Source organism: Astatotilapia calliptera, chromosome 10 (genome assembly GCF_964374335.1).
Source record: "Astatotilapia calliptera chromosome 10, fAstCal68.1, whole genome shotgun sequence".
Taxonomy (NCBI): domain Eukaryota; kingdom Metazoa; phylum Chordata; class Actinopteri; order Cichliformes; family Cichlidae; genus Astatotilapia; species Astatotilapia calliptera.
In genome coordinates, this window is record NC_137431.1 from 15,978,336 (window position 1) to 16,006,307 (window position 27,972).

Genomic DNA, 27,972 nt, shown 5'->3' on the forward strand with positions numbered 1-27,972 from the left:
ACAGAGAATGACTAGAAAAAGAGAAAACATCCAGTGAGCAGCTGTTCTCCGAATGAAAATGCCTTATTGACGCCAGAGGTCAGAGGAGAAAGGCCTGACTGGTTTGAGCTGTTAGGTAGGCAAGAGTAACTTTAATAACCACTTGTTACAGCCAAGGTATGCAGAAGAGCGTCTCAGACTCACCAAACTGGACAACTGAAAATTTGAAAGATGTTGCCCGGTCAGAAGGGTCTCAGATGGTAGGGTCAGAGTTTAGTGTAGATAACGTAAAAGCATGACTCCATCCTGGATTTTATTAATGACTCAGACTGGTGGTGTGATGGTGGGGGATTTTTCTTTTTGGGCCCTTAAGTGCCAACTGAGCGTCCTTGAAACACCGCAGGTTGTCTTTATAACCACAGTGTATCCATCGTCTTGAGGCTCCTGATTCCAGCAGGATAACACACCATTATTAGATTAATTAATTAAATAGAGCAGCTTTGGGATGGGTTGGAACCGGATATTCCCATCCTGGACCTGCAGCAAATCTGCAGCAACTGTGTGATGCTGCCATGTCGGTATTAACCAAAATCTCTGAGGAGTGTTTCCAGCACCTTGTTGAATCTGTGCCACGAAGATCTCAAACAGATCTGAATGTCAAAAGAGGGTCCTACCATCACAGCCATGTTGCGGTGAGTTTGTTTTACCCAGCTACTAGACTGTTGAAGCACATTTATGTGATCATTTTTATTTAACAAAATAACAACCAGTGTCAATGAATGCTAAAACCCACAGATACCACAAATAAAAACATCAACTTTACAAATCATCACATAATCTCCTCAGTAAATAAAAACATTTTTCTTTACATAGAAAAAAAGGTAGATTATACAAAATACAAGCACAGCAGTAGTATTACATTAAACCAAGAGGTAAAATCAAAAGGTAATATCTGTTGTTCCACGGGATGAAGACAATGGGAATCAAATATCAAGTAGGAAACTGTATTTTCTTTTTTCTTTTTGTTTCCATTTACTTTTTCCTCTTTTCTTTTCTTTATTTTTTTCCTTTTTTTTTCTTTTCTTTTTTTTTTTTTTTTTACAAAATGATGCTATAGAGGATAAAGTAAGTAATCAACCACATCAAGAGATAACCCCATCCATTCAGTTTGATATAATCAAAATCTAATACAACCATGAAATAGACATTTTTCAAAAGAAATTCAATTCACCTTTAAGGGTCACAGCCTTCCTTTTTTCATTGAACAAGTAGAGCACAATAAATCAGGACAAAGAGAGAAAATGTTTCCAAACTGGCCTTAATTCAAAGTCCAATAGCCAAACCTTTATTGTCCTTATCCTCAGTGGTGCAGAGACACTGCCCCATAGTCCAGTCAGGTTAAATATGTTTGGGGTTTTTTTTGGTTTTTTTCATTCGTGTCGTTTCGCTGATGTCGTTTCAGACATACTGCTCTTTGGGAAAAGTGTACGCTGCTACTCCTGGGGGAGGAGAGGACAGACCTGGTACAGAGGGGTATTTAAAGATGGCAGTGGTGTGTGAAGGAGGAGAGAAGGTGTTTCCTGATGCGGCGGTGCTGCTGATGGTCGTTGCAGGGTTTGGAGGAGTAGAGTGGTAGGGGTGCTGGGGAAGAAATGTAAGAGGAGGGTTGATTGGAGGGGAGTAGGGCTCTGGGTAATCCTCTTTGTTACAGGCCAGTCTGTAGCTCACATAGTCAGCTGTGCTTGGAAGCTCTTCGTAAAACCGTGCTGAATGCTGTGAAGAAAGGAGGCGTGTTTATTAAAGATCTACAGTATTGTGAGTCGTGAATCATCTGTGGGGGGGGGGGGGGGTTTAAATTTCACTACACTGAAAAAAAGGGATTGCCCATCTCTTGGATTTATGTAAGCATCTTGCGTGTATTCAACACAATTGCCTGATGCTTTAAAGTGAAGTGTAGATACAGTATAGTGTAGAAACTGCATTATATGCAGAGATGGTATATTAAATTGTTCATATCATGTTCGAGTGAGTAAGTAAGTCAATAATATAGCAATGTTAAATCTCGCGACACTGCATGTGATTTCATCTCGACGGCTTTGGATCGTGGTTTGAGGAAGGCATCCATCTCAGTCAAGTCGAGCAGCCGCTGAAGGCTGGGTGATTGTTACATTTACAAAAGTCTAACTTGTAATTTGAACAAAATAATTTCATGTTTCTATGGTGAACGCAATTAAATCATGTAGGATTTGTATGAAATTCAACACCTTAATTTGTTCTTGTTGAGATGACATGATACAATCTAGTAAGAGTGGCTAGTTGCTGGACTTATGAAATTCACAAGATCACATGAGATTTCAAACTTTTGTCAATTTTGTTGTCTCACAGCAAGAAGGTCCTGGGTTCAAATCTGCAATCTGGCTAGTTTGCACTGGGTTCTCTCTGGGTATTCTGGTTTCCTCCCACAGTTAAAAATCATGCAATTATTAGAGTTAGGTTAATTCCAAATTGCCCATGAATGGTTGTTTGTCTCTACTTGATAGACTGGTGAGCTGTCCAAGGTGTACCCTGCCTCTTAATCTATCACTTCAGGGTTATGCCCCAGCCACCCCTCCAACTTGTATAAAGATAGGAGGAAGGTAATTGCTGTAAATCCATCCATCCATCCATTCGCTTCCGCTTATCCTTTTCAGGGTCGCGGGGGGCGCTGGAGCCTATCCCAGCTGTCATAGGGCGAGAGGCAGGGTACACCCTGGACAGGTCGCCAGTCTGTCGCAGGGCTAACACACATTAAATCCATTTAATGTTTATGTTAACCAGACTCTAGACTTTGTTGAACATTATATAATATGAAGATAACATGTAGTATTTAAGTGACCACATAGTACTGGGGTAAAAGCTATTGAATAGTTTTGGAATAAAATGACAAAATTGTGAACGATTAAAATATTCCAGGAGTTCAACTTACTTCATCTACACATGTTTCAATCCTGTTTAATCAACACAAAATGCACAGGTTTATTGAATATGAATAAGTTATGTTGATTTAACTAAGTTGTTTAAGTTTCTGCCAAAGCAAAACAACTGTGTGCCACCAATGTCCACTATTGAATTAAGTAAATCCAACATGGTCTTTTTTTCAGTGAAGGAAGATGGGAAACAGGTACAAACTTACATGGAAATACATAAATAAGGCATATAAGGCAAAAACAGAGTTTGTACAATTCTAATAAGATTTACAGTCAGTATTTAGTATGACTGCCTTTACTCTTCAACATAGCCTGAACACTCTCAGTCAAACTTTATTGTAATTTCCTTAATTAGTCTTCAGGAATAATTCTTTAAGCTTCTTGAAGGGTACTCAAAGCTCTTCTTTGGATGTCGGCTGGCTTTTCCTCCGTTCTCTGTCAGGATGACCCCACGCGGCTAATGCTGATGTCCAGGGTCTGGGGAGGACAATCCATGACTGATAGTGCTCCGCTGTGTTTTTCTATCCAGGTATGCTTTTGATAGAATTGGAAGTGTGTTTGTGGTCATTTGCTATGTTCATGTTTTTCTATCTACTATAATCTATGTTCACCACTGGCTGAAATGCAGCTTTGAACCGTGACAGAACCTCCACAATGTTTTACAGATGGCTGAAGACAGTCACTGTACCTCTATCCTGACCTGATATCTAATGACATTTTTAAATTTGACACTGATTTTCAGGCCAGTTCTTGTGTAATGTGGCATACCGCCACCCTTTTCTCCCTGTTTCCCTTCATTAAGAATAGCTTCTTAACATCCACACTTCCACTGAGACCAATCCTGATGAGGCGTCAGTGAACAGAAAACTATTCAAGAGAGGGGCCAGATGCATCTCCCAGCTCCTGTGTCATGTTTTTGCTGGATTTTTCTTCCTGTTTCTTAAGAAAGCGGCGTCAGATACTGTTTATCTGCTGTAAATAGTTTTCAGGTCTTCTGTTGTCTTCCACTTGTCCAGTTACTTGAAATTTCCTGAGAACATACTGCACACCAATCAAAGTTTTTGGCTAAAACCTATTTGGGGATCATCTAGATGCCAAATTACTATTTTATGCCTGTCAAACTGTGTTAAGGTTGACATTCAAATAACTAAATTGAGGGGGGGCTGCTGGTAATAAAGTGTCTAACAGTACAATTTAAAATTGGTTCTTTCTTTTGAACCAGTGTGTACACTCAACACTGGTTTATCCCTTGAGTTAAGTGACTTTTTTTAAGCTTGAATGACTCAGTCAGTGTTAAGTGGTTTAACAAACAAACAAATAATTCCTCTAAAAATGGTCATGAACAGTGGAAAAAGCAGCAAAGAAAAGCTTTAAAAGGCCTTTATGAACCTGGAAAACTTGCTCAAGCCCACTGGCTGTGGAACAGTTTACCACTACAATTACGTTTGCTTGACTCTGTGGATTCTTTTAAAAAACAGTTAAAAACTCTTCTGTTCAAACAAGCCTTTTGTTGATCTACATATTTTATATTTTTTACATTTTTTACATTTGATCTTTTACATTGTATATAATGTCTATTGAATTTATTGTTTATTTTAATATTTGTGTACAGCGCTTTGTGATTGTCTGTCTGTGAAAAGCGCTTAATAAATAAAGTTTACTTACTTACTTACTTACTTACTTACTTAAAAAAACAAGTCTGTCTTCTTGGAAGGAAAACATGAAGAAATAAGGGGTAATTGTATCTAAGCTAGTACAAATCCTGAACTATAGGTACATACTTTACGACATAAAAGTCCTCACTGAAGTTTCTGTCCTCTCAGTAGTGGCCCGGAACAATTTTATTTTTATTTCTATTTTATTAGTGGATTAGCCAAATCCCTGTGGACATTTTACAAACTTTTTAAATATGTGCTATCTAAATTCCACTCAGTGCAAACGTTACCTGGACGTCATCTGCTGGCCTTTTTCTTATTGGCTGGGACAATTTTCTGGATGGAGAGTCACTGATCAAGCAGAAAACAAAATAAGTGATGTATTAAAGGTTTTAAACCGTGTCGTAAAAAACAGGCACGTGTGAAGCAAAAAGATGGAGAGCTGTTTACGTACGAGGCGTCGTACTTTCTACTTCTTATTTTAAGCACCAGGACTGTGATAGTAATGCCCAGGAGCACTCCAGCAGCCAATAATAAGGCGATTACGCTGATGACATCACTCGTTGCGATCTGCGGTAATGGTTTTTCTGCAGAAAAAAAAACCCAACAACACACTTTTAAGGAAAAGCTCCAAAAACTGTGCAGCACGGAAAATTTGAGTGTAAAGCAGTAAGCAAAACCTTGTTTCTGAAGGAGTGTTATATATTACTATTATTAATAGTAAAGCATTAACAATATCAGAAGTAGTAATGTTGAATTTCAGACAAATTCATGTAATCTTACCTAAAACGCTGACCTCCACGGAGCCCGATCTTGTCCCGATGCTGTTCGTTGCATCGCACACGTAGATTCCCTGCAGGTCATATGTGACCGGCCCTTTAAAGGTAAGGACGTTGTCTCGGATCTCAGCATTGCTCGGGATGGTGCCATTAATCCTGAACAGTACACAGTGGTGTGAAATCAAAGTTTACAAACCCAGGAGTACACCACAAAACAGAAGCTACAAAAATATATAAAGCCGTTAGGAATAATAGACTCCTGTGTAACTGATAAAGTACGACCAGATATTACAATGTTTCTTAGACACTCAGCAGCAGCTGTTAGGCTTTAACTTTTTAATTATGAAGCGGATTCTGATCTCCCTATGTGGAAGCTAAATTATAAAAACACCTTCTGTTCTTATAAGCCTCACTACCACTATTTGCCACTGGATATGAAATCTCCCAGGAAAATGAAGACTTGTTGAATCAAAACAGGTTTCTCCTGGAGCTATCTGGAGCTAAAACGGTGACTAGTAGGACAACAGAGACCACTACGTAAACTCTCCCCAGAAAAGGAAGAAAGAATGCTTTTATCGTAGGAAGCTAAAAGGGAAAGAAATAAAACCAAGAGGGAACCTCACTTCAGGGCTCGCAAGAGTTTAAAAGTTACATTCAGTCTATATTATTTGAACTGGTTCTTTATATAAAAGCCTGCTTACATCGCTGTGGGACAGGGTTTCTGTGACAACTAAAAATATAGCTCTTGAATGAGCTGTTAGGTCGGCCATTACACCCAAGATGGCATAAAAATGAGCTAAACTAAATTAAATTGACACTATTGTAATTTGGTCAATAGTATAAAGAGTTTACATGGTGTTTGTGACTATTAATCAGTCAAATGGCAGTTTAATATAATGCATAAGCAGAAGCTGGAATCACACTCAGACACCACGCTGGTGAAGCCAGTGAAAATGATCTGCTCTCTGCTGCATGAGTGCTGAAAGTAAGAAAATAAATGTTAGAGCTATACTCACACTCTCCACTGATACAGAGAGACGGCCGGGTTGGCATCAGCTATGCAGCTCAGCTGAACATTGTCTCGGTTCAGGTACCAGTTTCCATCAAACCCATCCACTAAAACATCTGGCTCATCTATCGCACACATGCACAAACATTTAGCTGGCAATACTATCACAACAAAAGCTCTCAGTGCCTGTACTGTCATGTGGTTGTTAGGTTTAAAAGAGGCCTACACTGAATATCGAGGGTGACGCTGTCAGTGTAGACTTCCTCGTTGTAGGTGGTGACGCAGGTGAGTGTCTCTTTGTGCGTTTCTTTGCTGGGCACCAAAATGTAGTCGCTCTGAACCGTGAATGTCCCGTCTGAGTTCCTGTACTCTCGGGTGGTCACTTCTCCAGGTACCCTGGTCTCCCACCTGCTCACATCAGTGAGGACTTAATGGAGATGCACAAATACATGTGTATGCAGTAAATGTAACCTAAATGTTTATTTTAGTGGACAAAAAGTAGAAGTTTTTAAAAAGAGGAAAGCATGGAGATGAAAAAGATTTAGCAGTAACACTCTCATTATCTGGGGCGATCGTGGCTCAAGAGTTGGGAGTTCGCCTTGCAATCGGAAGGTTGCCGGTTTGAGCCCCGGCTTGGACAGTCTCAGTCGTTGTGTCCTTGGGCAAGACACTTCACCCGTTGCCTACTGGTGGTGGTCAGAGGGCCCGGTGGCGCCAGTGTCCGGCAGCCTCGCCTCTGTCAGTGCGCCCCAGGGTGGCTGTGGCTACAATGTAGCTTGCCATCACCAGTGTGCGAATGTGTGTGTGAATGGGTGGATGACTGGATATGTAAAGCGCTTTGGGGTCCTTAGGGACTAGTAAAGCGCTATATAAATACAGGCCATTTACCATTATCTGAAGATGACAAAGGCAAACCTTAATCAGAGGACAGCACGCTGTGAAAAGGAAAAGTGAATTCCCACACACCTGATTGTACCGGGTGGCTTTCCATTGGAAGAGACGCAGGTAGCCACTGGAGTTTTTAGGTTGGATGAACGAGCCACCAGTGTTGGTGTGGACAGACTCATCTGAGTTGTTGGGCGAACTGTGAAAATGTAATACAACACAATGTTTGATGAAAGTGCTGATAAGTAAAACTATGGCTTTGACCTTATATAAACTGTATAGACAAAAGTACCGGGCCACACGTTACATGTACAGGAGCCATGAAGCTCCCAGCACACAGTTTTTGTGCTGATGTCAATGTAAGAGGAGGTTTGGAGCTCTGGAGTTACTGAGTCAGCAACTTTTATGCACTATGGAGCTCAATACTCAGCGACTTGTGATTCTTTACGTCACAGGTGTCAAACTCCAGGCCTCGAGGGCCGGTGTCCTGCAGGTTTTAGATGTGTCCTTGATCCAACACAGCTGATTCAAATGGCTAAATGACCTCCTCAACATGTCTTGAAGTTCTCCAGATGCCTGCTAATGAATGAAGTAATCATTTGATTCAGGTGTGTTGACCCAGGGTGAGATCTAAAACCTGCAGGACACCGGCCCTCGAGGCCTGGAGTTCGACACCCCTGCTTTACGTGGTCTGGCTCTTTTTTTCCAGAGTTGCTGTGTTTCCTTAACACCTTAAGAACAACCGATTCTTTCACAAATGTTTGCAGAGGCTAAGTGTATGGATGAAAACACCTGAATTTAACGATTAAGCGAAAGCTTTCGTTCATATAGCGTATCGACAGCAGTCACCTGAAAGCTGGTTTACACTGTATATTTAGGAAAGTAACAAAATCAATCAAGAAAACTTCTGTTATATGAATGAAGTAATGAGTGCGACAGTGCATTCTCGACCTTGAAAAAAACTAAACTTGTTACAGATGAATAAAGAACCGCCTAGTAAAACAGGATTTTTTTTTTTTAAACGGTGCACTGATGATACTTTTTTTATTTTATTTAGGCCAAACAAAATTATGAAATAGTTGGGTTGTTTCTTGATTTGAATATGATGTCTTCAAATGTCCTGGCATGTCTGACTGTGAGTGTTCAGATAATCAAAAAACTCTGTAATAAGCAGCTTAAAGGACGGTGGGACTGTTGATATTTTTAAGAGAGCAATACACTGGCACTCTAAATATTCAAATAACCAAACACATCATCTCTGACATTCATATTGGTTTTCCTGCTGGCAGATAAATGATGACAGCGATTGATGTTGTCTGTTAAAATTAGAGAAATATGAGGAGTAGATGCATTTGAATATGGACCTCACGTTACAAGTTTTTGTTCATGAGTCTACAGTTTCTAAAGTCCTGAACCTTTTATGCTTATCATAACTCTAACAATTTTACGTCCAGCATCTCCTGTCAAGGATGGAGGATGGCAATCCACCTGTGCTACACCGACAAGGTCTGCCTTACCGTAGACAGTCAGGTTCACTGTGTTCTCTCGGTTTCCTGCGGGGAAGGTGGTGTATTCGCAGATGTAGGTGGCCTCATCAGAGAGGCGAAGTGAAGAGAAAGTGATGGTGGTGTCTTCAAGAGTGGGAGTTCGTCGCCTCACCGCTGCGTTCTTGAAGGTAACGCGGTCCCTGTAGGGCGGGGCCACAGACACACCCAGGGATGGATTTGCTATTGCCACGTTCTGCTTTGTGCCGTTCACCAGTTTCTGCCATGTTACCTAAAGAAAGAAGGATGATTCACGATGGAGAAAAGATGCCTGACATGACGGAGAACATCATACTGCTCAAGTTTGAAAGATCTTAGATGAGCCACAGATGTCACACAACAAATATGATTTGAGGCAACATTCCTATTGTAGGAAATGAGTTTATCCCACTTGGGTCAGGCCCATCATTTTTTAGACAGTGGCACAAGTTTTGTAATTGTATCCCTGTACATCATAACGTATTTAAAATTAAATCAAATCAGAAAAGATAGATTAAAAAATCTTTATTTGCCACATACTAGAGACATTGAGCAGCGATTAGAGTCAAAGCTAAATAAAACAAAGATCAATTAAGGGGCAATATTTCAAGTTATTCCAAGTTTAAGGAACAGCAAGTCACTGTAAATTACTATAAACACTTAAATAACTATAGTATGAAAACATATTGCATGCTATGGAAATGTTTATTACACTTGTGTGTATTTTAGTCAGTCCTTATTTTGTTTCTTGCCATCATTCTGATTGTGGCAGGAGCGAAGCTGTAGTGGAAGTGTGCTGTGTCTGCTGTGCTGCGTCTCAGGCTGTGTGCTGATTGTTTTTTTATTGTTATTAAGGATGGGGATGTCTCTGATGATATGAAGTGCTCTTATCTTACAGTGGTTTGTTTCATTGATGGAAGATGAAGCCTTATAATCCCTCTGCAGTCTTTATGACTCTCTGGAGAGCCTTCCTCTCGGCCTGGGTGGTGTTTCTGTACCAGACAGTAATGCCAGGAGTCAGGATGCTGTCCATCAGTTCTCTGTAAGCTTGAGTGAGGGCATGAATGCTCACTTCTGCCTTCCTGAGCAGCATGATGAAATAAAGCTGCTGCTGCTGGAGCTTTTTCACTGTTGCTGTGATGTTTACAGTCATAGTCAATGTCACATGAAAACCAAAGAACTTGTGGCTGTCGGCTCTCATTACCTCAGTCCTATTGATGGCTATAGAAGCGGGGGGTGTTTTCTGAAGTCTGCAATTATTTGATGTTTTTTTTATGTTAAGGAGGAGGAGGTTATTCTCCTCTCTGTAGACATTGTTTTTAACCAAGTCCCTATATGCAGACTCATCCCCCACCTTTTATGAGCCCGAGGATGGTGATGCCATTAGCGTACTTGATGATGACAGTGTTGTGAAGAGTTTAGTGCTGAGACAACAGCCCTGTGGTGATCCTGTGCTGATTGTTAGCTCAGAGGAGACTCTGCTCCCCATCCTCACCACGTGGTCAGTCTGTTAGGAGGTCCAAAATCCAGTTAATAATCTGGATCCAAATAATCAGGATGTGATCAAAATATTCAATAACATTACATTAACTGTTAACTAAACCCATTTTACATAGTGCCCCATTTTTTCAGGAACAACACCCACTGAACAACTTAGCGGTAAGAAGTAGGGCTGGGCGATATGACCCAAAATTCATATCTTGATATTTTTTTAAAGCCATAAAGTAAGAACAAAAAGAGAGTTCTTAGTCAAAGCTGTGTCCCAGATGTCACACGGGCACTTTTATTAACATACAGCATAGATGTGCATGAAAAGAATTACTCAAAAATAAATTGTGAGCATTTATTAAATAATAAGGCTCCATAAATAAAAGAAAACTATGTTGGTTTTGTGTATAACAAAGAGCTCACAATTGTGCAGTCAAAATATAAACTAAAAGACGCTGAGCATAATAACAAAGAGACAGATTTCACAGCTGCTCTGTTCCCAACTTCTACTGCATGACTGACAGCCTGGAGTTTGAAATCCGCTTCGTAAGCATGTCTCTTAACAGGTGCCATTTATGGTCCTTATACACACACAATACGGTAATATTACGTTGAAGCAGAGTACGTATTAGTGATGTGCGATACCACTGATTTCCTTTCCGATCCGATACGAAGTAGAATTCAGGGTGGTATCGACGATACTGATCCGATACCGATACTTTGTACAAAAACTTATTTTATTTACTGTATCTCAAATTTAAGTGTCATAATGATTAAAGGACAACAGATTACTTGTTCTTATCACTTAATAATGCAGAGTTAATCATATAGAAATAAAAAAACTGAAGTTATGCGCTATTTGAACACCTTGCCTGCCTGCAGCACTAAAGGACTCCATGAGACGTCTGTCTCGCCCTAGCAGCACCTGTCCCTCTCCTCCTCTTCAGTTCGCCTCAACATACGCTTGTCATATTCTGTGATATGATTTACTCTGAGGTGTTTGACAAGGTTAGTGGTGTTGCCACAACACCTCACTTTTTTGCCACATGTATCGCAAACCAGCTCAGCTGTTTGTGGAGGTAAAATAGTCCGCACATGACTCCAATTACGCTCAGCCATTGTTGTGAGTGCGCACGCCAAGGGGCTGCAGACATTTATGCACCCGTATTTTGCACATGACTATGAAAGGTGGAAGAGGAAGTAGTTCCTTCGAATGTAGACAATCTGAATGATATAGTTACTTTCCACTGTGTTCATGTTAATGGTAAACTACAAATTTACCCTAAATTACTAAAATATCGATATTTTAATGTGAGAATCGATTCTAAAACTGGTATCGGAGGAATCGATATTTCAGGATCACTAGTTCGTATTACTACGCGAGGCTCCTCGGTAGCCATAATGCTCCGACAATCCATCAAGCGGTGCAGCTCCGTAGCTTACCAAAGTCGTACTAAAACATTTTTTGACAGATTGCTGAGCGCTGTGTACCACATGAAATCGGTTCGCGGTCATCAAGCACAACCAGAATTCATACAAAAGGCGCACTGTCAACTTTTAAAGAGAATGAAAGGATTTTAGGCCGTGCAGCCCCTGTGGGCTTCATGGCGTTAGCGTGGTTAGCTCGTTAACACGTTGACGCCGTCCAGCCCCACGCACGGAGCGATGCGCAGTAACTCGTTAAAACCCTCAGAGGTCCTTAGGGACATTTATTGTTTTTTGCATTTTTAATTTTAAACCATTTTCACTGTGTTGAGTGGAATATAGCCAAATTTGTCAAAGAATTTTCTTTTTAATTATATTTTATAATTGTGGTGTAAATTCATTGAATTAGCCTAAAATGGCTAAGCTACAGAAATGCATCCACCTTAGTCCCTTTGGACAAAAATGTCCACATTGAAACCCATTATAAACGCTATTTTTCACGCCAGAAAAATTACGGTCAAAGGGATCCTCAGGTTTCCAGCTTAGGTTTCGTTTTGGACTACAGGCCTTAGAGTTGTAATTTTTTTATTTGTCCACCGGGTGGCGCCCTTGCTTCACATTTGACCTCTGCTGGAAAACAGCGGGCTGCTTGGACAGACCTGCCGGAATTGAAGCCTCATCTCCGGCGTGCAGCAGCGGCTTCGCCCGCTGATCGGGCGGGACCATTTTTTGGTCCCTAGGACCATGAGAGGGTGCATTTTTTTTTTAGTCAACAGGAAATGACGTATTTGTTGTCACGTGGTATCGCACGTGTCTGCTGGAGAAAGGAGTCCCACGCAACATGCCCCGGTTCTTCGTCGCGACTTACCCCGGGAAGAAGCACTATTTTCGGCCTAGAAGAGCAGCATTGACCGCCTGGAGACCGTTTTGGGCTCCGGAAAAAAAAATTAAAAGTAGATCGAAATTAATTTTGGTGCCAATCTTTGGACCATCTAAAGGCCTAATTATAATAACAATCAAATATTACTTCAAATGTTTTTTGGGAAAATATTTAGTTTTTTTTTTAGTTTTTTTGTAATTTAAAGGGTTAAAACAACGAAAATATAATTAAAACTTTATATGAATATTTCAGGGAGAAGTAGTTTTAAAAGACTGACCAATTTAAAGTGAAAAAAAAAATTAATATTTAATATTTTTATTGCACTTTTTGGGGAATTGTCCTTAGGCATGCATTTTTTAATGTGCTCCTGCAAAAAAAATAATGGCAGGTCAAAATGAATTTTGGTGCCAATCTTTGGACCATCTAAAGGCCTAATTATAATAACAATCAAATATTACTTCAAATGTTTTTTTTGGAAAATATTTTGTTTTTTTGTTTTTTGGGGCTAAAAAAACAGGGCGCTCATGTAATACAACTGGGATTTAAAGGGTTAAAACAACGAAAATATAATTAAAACTTTATATGAATATTTCAGGGAGAAGTAGTTTTAAAAGACTGACCAATTTAAAGTGGAAAAAAATATTAATACATAATATTTTTTATTGCACTTTTTGGGGAATGGACATTTATGTCCATTAGGGACCAAGGTGGATGCATTTTTTAAGGATCTCCAAACGGAGATTTGCCGTGTCCATTTTGTCGCTGCCTGCAGGTGAAGCGATGGGGAAGGAGGGGGAGTTGTGTTCAGTGAAGGAGAGGCGAGGCCGAGTAACGTTGCGTAAAGACAAAAGTTGACGAAAGAGAGGCAAACTTGTGGCTCCACAACTATAATTATAACGTAACATAGACTATATCGATATAAAGGATATTGTCACATCTTATCTCGTATAAAAATATATCGATATTTTTAAACAACTCCCAGCCCTACTAAGAAGTACTAATAAATTCAGGAGACTAAAGGTCTGAAGTTAATTTCAATATGCTCTCAATATGAGGTCCAAAGAGACGCTAATGGGGTGAAATTAGGCAGGAAAGACAAAAGACAGGAGAGAAACTTAAGAAGTGTCTAAAATTAGCTATTTGAAAGACACTGGCCAATTCAGTAACACCAAACAGGAACACAAGTGACCTGGATGACTGTAGAGTTGTTTTCCTGTTTATTACAAAGTCAAGAACAATCTCAAGGTGGTATGCTTATTACAGTCAAACTCTATGAACTAGAGTCACCTTTCAGGATGTCTGCAACGCTCATTGGACAGATTAAACTAAGACTGGCTTTAACCAGAATAATGGGAAAAGAAAAGCAGGGAGAAGGAAAGAAAGAGCTCATTATCCGAAGCACACGAGATTCTCACACACCTGCTAGGTCAGTGTGTGAGGTTGTGGGCAGGTATGGCTGCCAAACGGACAGCTTCACTGGTGTTTATTTATAATGTGACTGCTGGCAGAAGTAGCAGGATGAATTTCGAAATGACACTTTCTGATTTAATCAAATGCAGTGCAAAAAGATAATGACCCCAAAATGACTGAGCCAATTAGCCCATATGGAAAAGAAATAGTAAAAACATATATGATTTGCTCATGAAAGTGGCCACTTTCATGAGTAAATCATATATAAATCATTTAAGGCTTACATGATTTACTCATGAAAGTGGCCACTTTCTCATTACTTTCATATATTTTTTAGTAAGTATACAAAACATACAAGTTTCATTATATAATTTTTCAAGGGATCTTATATGTGTTTTCACTCTTGTATGCTTTTCATACAAGTTTCATACAAGACAGATAAAAACTTTATAAGATTTATATATATCTTTTCCATATGGGAGAAAAGATATATTGTTTTTAACCAAGATACGCTCCACTAAGCATGTCTGTCACTTACTAGCAATAAAACTGAATTTAGAAATACACATAAACAAGCAGCAACCTGATAAAGCATCTCAGAGGAAGAAAATCAGCATTTGGTTTCAGTCATGGGCTGCAAATGATTTACCTTCAGGTGATTACAAAAATCCATCCATCCATCCGCTTATCCTTTTCAGGGTCACGGGGGGCACTGGAGCCTATCCCAGCTGTCATAGGGCAAAAGGCGGGGTACATCCTGGACAGGTCGCCAGTCTGTCGCAGGGCTAACACATAGGGACAGACAACCATTCACACTCCCACCTAGTGGCAATTTGGATTATCCAATTAACCTATCCCCACAAGCTGCATGTCTTTGGACGGTGGGAGGAAGCCGCGCAAACACGGGGAGAACATGCAAACTCTACACAGAAAGACCCCGGCCTGATGGTGGAATTGAACTCAGGACCTTCTTGCTGTGCGGCAACAGTGCTAACCACCGTGCCACCGTGCTGCCTTGATTACAAAAATCCATGAGCGTAATTATGACAGTTTGCTCAGTTAACTTTGAACGTGGGGTTAAAAAAATGTCTGTAATTCTTAACTGTACCTCAAATGCATCTTGACTTATTCATTTAAATATAACTATGATGGAGAAGAGACGGAAAGTTGTGAAAACTCCACCACTTTCCAAATACCTATGGAACAGACTGCATTTAGCAGTGTTTATTTATTTGTTTTATTCAACCAAATACAGATTTCAAATACAGATTTAGATTGACTTCTTACTACAGAGACAATGTTGTAAGGATAAAAAGCAGTTTACAAAACTGACATCTTATCTTATTGTTAAATGTTAGTGCATTTCTACTATTTGTGAAAACCACCACTGAGAAATCCATGTAAGAACCTGTTCTGTGTCGTAATAAATACTTGTACTGGTGAGTTTAAATTAGCTATAGGTGAGGATGTGAGAGTAAGTGGCTGACGAGGGTGTTACTTTGGTGCTTGCTTAATGTCAGCTGGAATAGACTCCAGCCTCTCATGACCCTGGTTGGATAACCGGTTTAGAAAATAGATCGAGGTTTACTATTATTATTATATCCACCACGCTTGCATGCAAAGGCGAATTACTCCAGGTTTTACTGGATTTGTGTCCCATTTACTAAAATGTTTAAGAGGCTGTTTCTAAAAACCTTATTTTAAGAGTTTATTATACCTCTGCTAACTCTACTTTTAGCCTTAGTTTTGCAAATATAGTTGTGGTTTTGTCATCTCAGTGATAATTATTATTTGTCTGTTATATCCATCCATCCATTTATCGATCCATTTTTAGTGTCACAGGGGGGACTGGAGCCAATCCCACCTGTCAAAGTCTTTAATTCAATTTTGAAGACTGCCAATAATAGTCATTTAATAGTCATTTAAAGGTGCTCTATTTGGAAGGTAAACACCCTCCAATAATAGAAGGAAAACGCTAACAACCAGACGATCAACACTGAGTAAGCATTTAGTGACAGCTGGAAGGAAAAAGTAGCTTTTCACCGGAAGAAACCTGCAGTAGAACCAGGCCCAAGTAGAGGCAGCCATCTGCCATCCTTGATGGGAGGGTGACAAATGAGGCACCCCCTGGACCAGATATACTGTGTTTTTGTGATTTAGTACGTTTTGGACCATATACACTTGGCATAGTACATTCATTTAGGTGAGCAATTAATACCTGGGAGATTTTGACAGGCGGAGAGCTGTTAATGAACCGGCACAGCAGATCCACCCTTGAGCCAACATACCCTGACTTCCCATCATCCATTTCCACAGTCTGTCCATTTATTCCTAGAGGAGAAGCAGAAGAGGTTAAAGACACACAAACACTCCCATGAACAAACACACAAACATACACGCTGACAGCGTTAGACTGGTGTGCTTTAAGTTGTTCACACTCAGAAAATATGCTGAGCTCATAAAGTGAGCTGAGCTGTGAGAGGTGATTTCAGCAGCGTAACGGGTCAGCTGAGGTCGAAGGTTGTGGATTAGAGAGAGATAAAAATAAGCGTGATTTGTTACTTTTCCCACTGACTTACTGATCTCCTTCAACAAATCCAACACAGAGCCACATCCACCACATACACAAGTACAAGTTAGTTAGTGGAACTTACTAACTAACCAAACCATCATTGTACATTAGACACCGTAGACATAATTTGCACATGGAGGGGTTTCCATGTTTGAAATAATTAAAAGAAGAAGAAAACAAACAAGATCACGAGGTGCCATATTTCATTCTGCAGGCCATTATTTTCATGTTATGAATAGAGCCCATTAGATGCTTTAGTTTACTTTTTACCATAGAAAATTAATTAATTAATAAATCAGTTCTTGGAGTGTATACAGTACTGTATGAATATATGGTTATGGACTTGTAGTCTAAAGCACTTTGAGTAGTATCATTAGAAAAATAATTAGAACTTTAAATAAAATCTATCTTCATCAGTTCCCTGCCTTTGGTTATCTTAGTCTAGTTAGTTTTGGTTTCCTTATTTACTTTGGACGTATTATCAGCTTAGCTTGGTGACTCCTTAAGAATAACCATTTACAAATTCACCTAATAAGTGAAACATCCCCAGGCATGCAAAAATAGGCGTGCAGTGTAAAAATCCAAAATAAATATGCAGCGCTATCAGCTGCATATTTACCAGCTTTTGAATAAGGGAGCAGCGCAGAATAGGATCTAATAACTTTCGTATTTGCTTGTAAGTTCCTATCATTGTTTTATTAAAAGCTTACTTTATGTTTGTTCTATTCTTGCCAGTCTCAGAGTGTGTGCATTTGGATCTATTGAAGTAGTAGAACTGAGGTTTAATTTCAACTGTCTGTTTATGATTAAAGAGGTGGCTGTGAATTAGGAAGTAGAGTGGGTTTATGATAAAGATACTAACTGATAGGACTGAATACAGCTTTGTGGTTCTCCCGAGGGCTCGAATAGTGCTCCGGTGATATTTGCTGCGTTACTACTCCTGGACTGCACTGTCTTGTTACATGCTTTATCATTGCTGTGCTAACAACACACAGCTGTATCTCTAATTTAATTCCAGAGATCTTGCTGATGTAGACACAGTTCATTACCAACATAAAGTGAACTCCAGAGCATTGTTCAAAACTAAATTGCCTCAATCAGGACTGTTAAGAATCTTTTCAAATAGTTTTACCACTCTCTGAACTTTAAGCATCATGGGAAATCACTCACTTAGCACTGAAAATCTCCAGCAAAGCAAAATTGCAAGGGCTCAGATTTAAGGCCTAAGACCAAGATAACCAGAAAACTGATTTGCAAAACTTTTAACCCCTATAATTTGTTGGACATATCTTCATATGTATTAAAATGCTGCAACTGAATTTGTTGGGTTTTGAAAAGCACATACTAAGGACTGATTTTTAAAAAATGGGATATAGAAAAAGTTGCTGGTATAAACCTCACAGTTTGTTTGTTTTTTCATAGGCTGTTACATTATCCATCTATTCGCTTCCACTTATCCTTTTCAGGGATGCTGGGGGCGCTGGAGCCTATCCCAGCTGTCGTAGGGCAAGAGACAGGGTACACCCTGGACAGGTCGCCAGTCTGTTGCATGATAAAGTGTGTAACAAGACTAAAAAATATCAGAGCTGAGCGAAGCTGAGTCTTTCTGAAGTAAAGATGGGGAGGCGTTTCTACCACTCTGGGTAAGAGTTTGCGACCAAATGCTTCAACGACTGATGAATAGCATTTCTCAACATAACATCAGAGCTGGTTTGGGAATTTCATTTTACTGTGCATAAAATCATCAAAGGACTCAGAAAATCCAGAGATCACCAGAGTCTGCAATGGAAATCACTGCACAGACTCTTTAACGGCTCACAGTTCAAAAGCCAGCAAACGCGATGGTATGGAGGAACATGGTTGTTTGTTGGCTCACTGTCATCCAGTGAAAACATTTGGAGCATCATGAACAAGAAAATACAACGAAGGAGACAAACTGAGCAGCTACAATCCCACAGGCACTCACTGGATTTTGTTAGGCACACCTGTTCGTCTAACAGATGATTATGCAATACAAAGGGGAGAATTTGTAATTAAAGAATAGATAGTAGCATCTCTACTACATCTGGTTTCTGGCAAATCAAATGGTAACATTAAGGGCAATAATTCAATAATTCTGTTCTATTTATTTAATGCTAATTCACAACAACTGTCACCTAGTGGCACACAAAAGTCACTTTATTATGTACTGCTTGTTAACTCAAATATCTAACAGCCAATGAAATTGCAGCAGTTAAATACACTGACGTATGATTAAGACCACCCGAAGTTCAAATCGAGCATCAGAATGGGAATGAAATTTGATTGGTCTAAGTATTTCAAAAATATATAGGGATTTTCCCACGCCACCATCTCTAAGGATTATAGAGAATGGTCTAGAAAAAAGAAAATATCTAGTGGGAAAAGGCGTTGTTGATGTCAGAGGTCAGATGGGTCAGGAGAGTAGCCAGACTAACTTGAGGTGATAGAAAGATAAGATAAGATGACCTTTATTAGTCCCACAGGTGGGAAATTTGTTTTGTTACAGCAAAAGTGCAAAGTTATGTAGCAGAAATTAGAAAACACTGGAATGCAATAAAATACTATATACAATAGAATAAAATAGAATAGAATAGAATAGAATAATATATACAATAGAATAAAATAGAAATACAAATGCTATATACAACTGAGTAAGAAAATACAAAAGTACAACTTCGTCAGAAGAAGAATTGTACAAGAATTGCACATATAGCAGTCTTATTGCACGTGTGAGGGTTTGATCAGCTGAAAAAGTCTTTGTTGTGGAGTCTGACAGCAGTGGGGAGGAAAGACCTGCGAAATCTCTCCGTCCCACACCGTGGGTGCCACAGTCTCCCACTGAAGTAGCTGCTCAGTGCTGTCAGAGTCTCCTGCATGGGGTGGGAGATGTCGTCCAACAGGGATGACAGCTTAGCCGCCATTCTCCTGTCACTCACCACCTCCACTGGGTCCAGAGGGCATCCTAGAACAGAGCTGGCCCTTCGGATCAGCCTGTTCAGTTTCTTCCTATCCCCAGCAGAGATGCTGCCGCCCCAGCAGACCACACCATAGAAGATGGCTGAGGCCACCACAGAGTCATAGAAGGTCTTCAGGAGTGGGCCCTCTACTCCAAACGACCTGAGTCTCCGCAGCAGGTACAGCCTGCTCTGCCCTTTCCTGTAGAGGGCTTCTGAATTATGAGTGCAGTCCAGTTTGTTGTTCAGATGAACACCAAGGTACCTGTAGCTGTCCACAGCCTCAATGTCCATACCTTGGATGTTCAGTGGTTGCAGTGGAGGATGCTTGTGCCTGCGGAAGTCTACCACCAGCTCCTTGGTTTTACTGGCATTGATCTGGAGGTAGTTCAGCTGGCACCAGTCCACAAAGTCCTGAGTCAGTCCTCTGTACTCCTTGTCGTCCCCATCAATGATGAGGCCGACTATTGCAGAGTCATCAGAGAACTTCTGCAGGAAGCACTGGGTGGAGTTGTGGGAGAAATCTGCAGTGTAGATGGTGAAGAGGAACGGAGCCAGAACCGTTCCCTGTGGGGCCCCCGTACTGCAGATGACCCTGTCCGACACACAGCTCTGAGTCCTCACATACTGTGGTCGGTCGGTGAGGTAGTCCAAAATCACAGTGCTCCCAGCAGTCTCCAGGTGAGCGAGGGAACGATGTAGGAGGTGGATGATGGCATCATCCACTCCAATGTCAGGTTGGTAGGCAAACTGAAGTGGGTCCAGTGATGAGCTCACCAGGCAACAGCAACTCAAATAAGCACTTGTTACAACTAAAGTATGCAGAAGAGCACCCCTGAATGCACATCAAGCCTTGATGCAGATGGGCTACAGCAGCTTTAGACCACATGGGATGCCACTCCTAACAGCTAAGAACAGGAAAATGAGGCCATAATTCTTGTGTGCTCACCAAAACTTGGATAATAGAACAAAAACGTTGTCTGGTCTCATGAATCCCAATCTCATCTGCAACATCTGGATAATAGCATCAAAAATTTTGCATAAATGAGCACCACATGAGTCATTTAAACACCCCAGCCTGCTTGAGTAATGTTGCTGACCATGTCATCCCTTTATGACCTCAGTGTAGCCATCTTCCAGCACCTTGCTGAATCAGTGCGATCAGGAACTAAGACAGTTGATAAAGCAAAGGTAATTTGCTGTCTAATTTCACCGTCCTCTCTTAGCTATTTAATCAGTACCTCATTCAAATGTTCAATTTCAGCCGTTGCCAGACTGAATTTTGATTGTGAACACTGATTTGTGGGACACAAAATCACACAGATTTACAGAGAAAAGGCTGTTGTCATTTTCCTGTCACGTTACAGAAACCAATTATGAAAAAGTGTATAAACTCAGTACTTGAATAGATTTGTTTGGTCTCATCATATACATCCGCAGAGAATTTAATAGGCTTTTGTGCATTTGCATGCAAACATGCACTCAAGAGCTTGGACAGATCTCTTAGGAGGACCCAACTGCACAATATGAACAAAATCTTTCCATGGTCAAACACAGCTGTGTGTTTTATGATATTAGCAAGTTTTGTATTAATGCTGGGGTTCACTGCGCTTTGCAAGGTCATTTTCATTAATGCATTGTGTGCTTTTGTGGGGGGTCTGTAGGAGGGGGGAAGGCCAGCAATGTCAGATTACAGCATTCAGGATATTAAAGTGCGTTTGCATTATATTATTATATATATATATATATATATATAATTATTAACCTGAAGCATGATTCTTGTTCTAAATATGGTAATATGTAATATTTCAGCCATCACCTCCTATTCAATTTTAACAAAAGTGTTGCCAGTGAATGCAAGCTATTTCCCCGAAAACATATTGAATCAAGGTAATCAACATATTGAAACACAGCTGGTGGAAGATGAACATCAGAAATAAAGAAGCTGTGTGTTTGCAGAATGAAATATCTGTATCACTATGATACAACACTGGCTGTCCAGTTTTTAGGTAAATGAAAAAAAATCATTATTAGAACTGCTGTTTCTTTGATTTACTGTTGACAAGAATTTGATCATGACAATATTAAGAATGTGTCTACGACAGCCCTTAATTTTTATTTAATTTTTTTTGTGGCCTGACAGCACGACAAGAATAAGTACAGGTTATGGAGTACATTTACTTCATGTAATTCTATGATATAGCACCTCAGAAAGGTAACAATGGAGCATTTGTCTTCAACTTCAAGTCAAAGCTTTTTAAAAGTAACAAATAACAGCTTGTCGCAAAAAAAATGCCACTAATGGCTAAAGAATTATAAACAAATATGTAAATGGCATTTAAAAGGATCCGAAAGTGACTCACTAATGCCACAGCATTTATCTTTTGGTGTGCTCAATCATATGTTAGCGCTTTAAACTCACACTTAAAACTTTGAAAAAGCCTGCAAAATCATGAAGAATGAAATGTGTGGTGACATTTATGTGAGCCAGACAGTTCAGGAAATATACTGTACCATAACTATATATTCTGTACATAAACAGAGGGGCTGGGAAGCCAGCTATATAAGCCAGGAAAACTCTTGCACCCTGTTTCCAGTCATTATGCTAAGGTATGCTAAATACATTTAGGACTGGAAACGAATGTGGCAGCGGAAACACATTTCGAGTAGCTGTGACAAGAAATTATTCATGCCAAAGATAACAAGGAGTCTTTGCCTTAACTATACACTGCTTAACACATTTATTAGACCAAATGTCAAAAAAACAAACAAATATTTTAGAAATCTGTCACAAACTTGACTTTTAAGAAAGCCGAATTATGAATAAAGCACTTGCTAATACCTTAATAGCACTTAATGGTGTGACACTATTATAAAGTTTTACCCAGTAATTCTATTTTAGCATTAAAAATATAATTTTGATTAAAGAGGTTGTGCATACTGGTAGGTTAACCTGTGGCATATACACTGGTGGTGGTGCCATGAAAAAGCCTGTGTCATGTCTGTGTGTAGGCAGGCAGGAAGAGAGGACCCAAAATGCAGGACTCACTGAGGCGGAAGTAACTCAAAACACAGCTTTATTGCTGGTAAGAAGCAGAACAGAAAAACACTAACTAAACTGGAAGAACAGAATAACTAGGCAGGCAGGCAGGTAGGCAGGTAGGCAGGCAGGCAGGCAGGCAGGCAGGCTGGCTGGCTGGCTGGCTGGCTGGCTGGCTGGCAAACGGAACACACAGAGGAAGCGAGGGTGAACAGACGTTAACGACGCGACACCGAGTAGGGGAAGACAGACACTAAATACAAGAGGTGAACGAAGCGAAGAGGAAACAGCTGGGAGACACGGCTGACGCTGATTACACTGACGAGACAGGGAGAGCACAAAGCTGAACGCACTGACATAGGACACAGACCTACAAAATAAAACAGGAAGCACACGACAGACAGAGACACAGACTCGTAAACAGGCATAATGATGTCATGGACAGACAGAGGGACATACGGGCAGAGAAGACTAAGCACAGGCAACCTAAACCAAACATGAGGGCAAGATAACAAAACCTAAACCAGAAATAATCATCATCGTCATCATCAACATCATCATCATCGGATAACTAAAGAATCAGAATATAATTATAATCAAAACAGTATCACCAGAGAATAAGAACTAATCCATAATGCAAAAATAAACCAAAACATAAGAAACTCAAAATACTGGGTCGAACCGACATATAGTTTGCAGCTCCATGCATGAAAATGACTCCTTTTAGAGAAAAGGTTCCTGACCCCACAGATCTGCTTAATGTACCTATTATTCCTGCTTCTAACCCCAAAGATGTCGAGCAGTGAGTTTTAACCTGCTGCTTATCCCACCGCTTAAGATTTGCTCTTGCAGTTCACTTAACCGGGCAATTTTCTTTCACTGTTAATCAGATCTGGTTAATATGAGACAACACGGCGAGTAACACTGAAAAGTGTAATTGTAACTTCATCCATGGCGTGACCCACTTTCACTTATGTGGGATTTTTTTTTAACACACACACCTCCCATTGATAGCACCCCCTACTGAGCTGAGCAGCTGAGCTCATTATGGGCTTAAGGTAAGAACCGATAGACCAACTTGACACACACACACACACACACACACACACACACACACCCACCACACTCATATCTCATTTGCCCTACATCTCTCCCACGTTCCTCTTTCCTATTGCGTCCATTCACATTCTTCCATTGTTTAGAGTATGGGAAATGACCTCACAGCTCCACATGGCAATACTCCATAAACAGCACTGCATGGGCAACAGAAGAGCATGGGAAAAGCACAAAACAATACCAATATTGTTTCACACTTGAATGTGCAACGTGCAGCCAGACCATGCTGGACCTTTCCCTTGCATCCTGAGTGGATATCCCCATCTTTCTGCGCCATTACGTGAGAGGCTAATTTGAACATTTTCTTGTATGTGTGACAATTCAAAATAGAGGTGCCTGCAGGTGTTGTAGAAGGCTTTTAAAAAATAAGGAAGAAAGGAAGAGTATTATCACGATCAATCTCTTAATTAACAGTTCAAGCATGAGTTTTATTATTGTACAAGTTGTTGCTGTAATTACTTTAAGTTCCTGTAAAAATGCTGATCTCTGTTTTCTTTAGAGCTGCCTTTTTTCCCCGTTGTTCCCTTGTCACAAGGGGTCGCCCAAACAGGTCGCTCTCCATGTTTGATCTGACAGCAGTTTAAACCGGATGCCCTTCCTGACACAACCCCAAAGGGGATTTGTGTCTCCGGCTGGAAGTGACCCACCAACCTTTTGTAAGCAACCAGTAAAATACAGCCCTAAAGAGATTGCTAATTATTGAAACTCTAATTAAAACAACTCCTAAAGTCTGTCTGAAACCACAAAACCAATGAAAAACAATGACCTAATGTGACAATACATTAAATTTAAAGTACCTCTGCAGCAACCAGTAGCCATAAATCTGTAGTTATGGTAGCAGTAAATTATTTTACAATTTTGGTCAAGTTAAACATTCAATTGCAGTTAAACAACTTTCTGACTTATGGTTAACTCATGAAATGATCTCTGTGAATGACTGGTTCACAGAGATCAAACTCAATACCAAAGAGATAAAGTAACTACAAACATGTGTCTGAGAGTTTAAAAAAAACTCAGACTGATCTCATCACCTGCCGTGGTTCTGTTAATAAAGATTTCTGCAGTAAACTGCAGTGTTTTGCTACCCAGAAGAAAAAAACTGACCTGATGTGACAGAGGAAGAGGACAGATTAGCAGTTTAATCTTTAGGCCATCAAATCTGTGATTGATCGGGGATTATACACTCTATTTGTGTCTCTTTTTTATTATTGTATATTCACATTGTAAAATCATTTGACTGATTAAACTGGCAAAAGAGGAAAACCAAACTATTTCCCTCTCTCTTTTTGGGGGTTTGACTGACACTAAGTCCATTTTTTATGCCAAAATTTACTATAAAAAGTTCAAAATTTCAAGTCAATCAGATATTAAAAAACTAATATAGTGAGACTTTTAAAGAGGCCCTCTTTAAAAGGTAGAGTGCTCATGCACAAAAACACACAACACTCACACCGAAGCCTGCCTTGTGCATACTACAGGTGGCCTGACAGTAACATATATGATATGATATATGCCACTATATGTAAATTCACACAGCAGCACCAACAAAAAGGTTGCACAGCATCAAACTGACTTGTAGACCTCCATTTACTCCATTTACTAAACTGTGTGAGCTCCAGCCCATTTCTGTCTAATATGAAATGAAAAAACAACAACTTCTCTTTAATTTCCCCCCAGATCGATTATAAGCTCTCATTGTGTTTGTTTGGAATTTGTGTGCACGTGTGTTTGTGCGCGTGTAATACACACCCACACATGTTTGTGTCTATGCGAGTGTGTAATCCCTGTGGCAGCGCAGGAACGTGGAGAGTACGCTTGGCCGGTGTTCAGCGGGCAGTTCATGAAGGATTATGATGGCTGCTGCATCTGTGTTTGAGACATGAAAGGAGAACACAGAGCCAAGAGGGGGAGGTAGATGCTGAGAAATGAGGAAAATATCTGTGAAGGAAGAGCAAATGTTTGAGAGACAATGGGGGACGGCGGGGGGGGAGCCGTAATATTTGCAGACTCTAATGAGAAAGGGGTACACAGAAGAGAAAGGAAAAAAAACTGGAGGGAACAGACGGGCTGTGTGTTTGTGATGGATTATTTTTGTGGGGTAGCGTCTGTGTGTTCCAGCTGTGGACAGTGGATTATGCTAGAATTCATGAGGATGTCTATTTGTTGGTCTCACTCAGCCTTTTTTTGTGTCAGTCCGCAGACACGGATTTCAAACTTTTATATTCCAAAAGGGGGGGACAGTGTGGCGACAGCACTCACATCAGCCTGGTGACACCCTACACCATCTGACAGACCTGCAGAGGTGCTCTGAGTCTGCATGAGCCCAGAGAAAAGACAGATACACTGCAGCAACAGTCAGCCGGCTGGGACTTGGCAGCAATCAACTTGTTACACCCTTCTGCTCCCTGCTCTAATCCACAGCTCTGGCCTTCAGCATGACAATCCTGCACACATGCACCAGCCTCATACTCACTAATAACACATGTATGCACACAGGCAAACTACTGCTCAGCTCACACAGGAGTTGGGGGGTTTATCACTGAACGAGCGAAAAAAGCAATCACAGTAGATGTCCAAGCAGCTCAGCGTCCATATGCAGCCACAATAGCTTTTGCCATTACGCAATATATATACCTCGGTCCCACCCACCCACCCTCTGCTTCAATATTACAAGACCACAACTCTTATGACAGCTGTATGTTTGGCCCTGGCTTAGTGTGATTACACCGCTGCACCTGTTACAGTAAAGCAAGAGTTACTCCATTCATCCAAACACATACACACATTTATATGTGGCACACTTTCTCCGCTGGCACCTGTGTTTTTAGTGTGATTGCAGCAGCGCACCTGCTGACATTGTGTACAACTTCCTGTGGAGTTGATCACTGCTGATTGTAGTTTGACAGATGAAAAGACTTAAACGGGCAGATGAGAGTGGAGTTTCAGGCTGTGAATGTGTCAATCACAGTGGGGAAAAAAAGATCCGGGGTGCAACAAATATGTCTAGATTATTTCTGCCTTTAATGCAACATGCAAACTCTTTATGATGCTAGAATTAATGGTAATGGGTATTAATATATCCACCTGGTGTATACGCATACAAAAATGCACTAATATTTAGCAGAAGTAATAACCATCCACAACCTGGCAACCCAAAATAAGAGTGCATTAATAAAACAACAGAGATGTGTTAATTCTCTGTTTTATAAAGGGTTTATAAATATCATAAAGCTCTGAAAATCATGTTAGTTCTCTATCTTTTGGGTTAACCTGTTTATATTAAATGAGTTTTTTTTTTTTTACTTCATCCCATTCACTGGGATCGCCATAGAGCGGAGAAATCATGATTTTCACCTCGAGTTGGGCAGATCAATCCAAAAATCGGCAGTATCGAAACCAATGCTAGTATTGGTACTGAATTGATATTAGCATGATCAGTCCAGTACTTTATGAACCCTTTTATGTTGACTGTGATGTACATGAACCTGAAATGTGTGCTTTTATGCTGTTAACTAATTATCGTAGAAAGTAAAAATCACAGTGATTTAGTAGTCATTAAATTGTGTTCAGAATTAGCAAACTGACTGATTCATCTCTTAAATTACAGCTGCCTCTACAGGTTCAAAGTATAGGTTTTGGTGTCGGCAATACAGGTAGCGGATCGACATCAAAATTCGCATGATCACACAGCACTTCTTTCACCTGGTTGAGCAGAACCGGGCTCACATTAACATTAATTAACGGGCTTTTGTAAAAGCAGAGTAGCTCACCTGGATTAAAAAAAGCTGTTATCAGGAATATCCACACTCCAGCCTTTTCCATGCCCATGCCACCCTTGCCAGCGTCTGGCTGTGGCTATTAAATTCCCTCTGTTAACTTGTTTTACGCCTCCTGCCTCCCAGACAGCAGTAGGTTCGACTTCAGGAGCGTCTGTCTGAGTCCAGTCATGTATCCGAGCAAACAGCAGCGCACACTTCTGATTCACACAGTTATCCTGAAAAAAGAAAACGATTTCTCAAACTTGCTCCGCACCTTTGGTCACTTTTCCTTTCTCTGCCCCCCTCTTCTAATTGAGGCTGTGACTGCGAGCGGAGCTGCGGCGTCTCTGTCCGACCGAGGCTTGGCGGGGATAAAGCAGCTTAACGCGTGGGCAGATTATTTCCGAGAGAGCCTACCCCCAGTCCCGCCTGACAGATATCTGCCACTGTGTGAGGGCTGAGCAGCGTAAACTGTTAGTGTGTACATCCTATTTTAAATGAGCACTCTCAGT

General features: G+C 40.4%; 1 protein-coding gene across 2 annotated transcripts; it reads right to left on the reverse strand.

Annotated features, from left to right (window-relative positions):
* Window positions 1–707: 707 nt before the first annotated feature.
* Window positions 708–27,964, reverse strand: nectin1a (nectin cell adhesion molecule 1a). 2 transcript variants are annotated; one of them, XM_026183070.2, is made up of 10 exons: window positions 27,473–27,964; window positions 16,218–16,330; window positions 8,791–9,049; window positions 7,355–7,472; window positions 6,615–6,796; window positions 6,396–6,513; window positions 5,384–5,535; window positions 5,055–5,187; window positions 4,891–4,951; window positions 708–1,752 (listed from the first exon to the last, which is right to left on the reverse strand). In XM_026183070.2, the coding sequence occupies exons 1-10, from the start codon at window positions 27,528–27,530 to the stop codon at window positions 1,438–1,440; spliced, it is 1,509 nt and encodes a 502-aa protein (XP_026038855.1). In that variant the 5' UTR covers window positions 27,531–27,964; the 3' UTR covers window positions 708–1,437. The 2 variants fall into 2 exon arrangements, with proteins under 2 accessions (XP_026038855.1, XP_026038857.1); XM_026183072.2 differs by lacking the exon at window positions 708–1,752 and adding an exon at window positions 2,955–3,422 and having other exon boundaries at window positions 27,473–27,911.
* Between the last annotated feature and the right edge of the window lie 8 nt (window positions 27,965–27,972).

What these genes read in the sequence shown, in the direction of transcription:
- nectin1a (XM_026183070.2), bottom strand. Translation starts at nt 27,530, where the DNA reads ATGGGCATGGAAAAGGCTGGAGTGTGGATATTCCTGATAACAGCTTTT. An exon ending in AACAGCTTTTTTTAATCCAG is followed by an intron (nt 16,331 to 27,472) that starts GTGAGCTACTCT and finishes CTTCTCCTCTAG; the next exon opens with GAATAAATGGACAGACTGTG. An exon ending in AGTGAACCTGACTGTCTACG is followed by an intron (nt 7,473 to 8,790) that starts GTAAGGCAGACC and finishes ACATTTTCACAG; the next exon opens with TTCGCCCAACAACTCAGATG.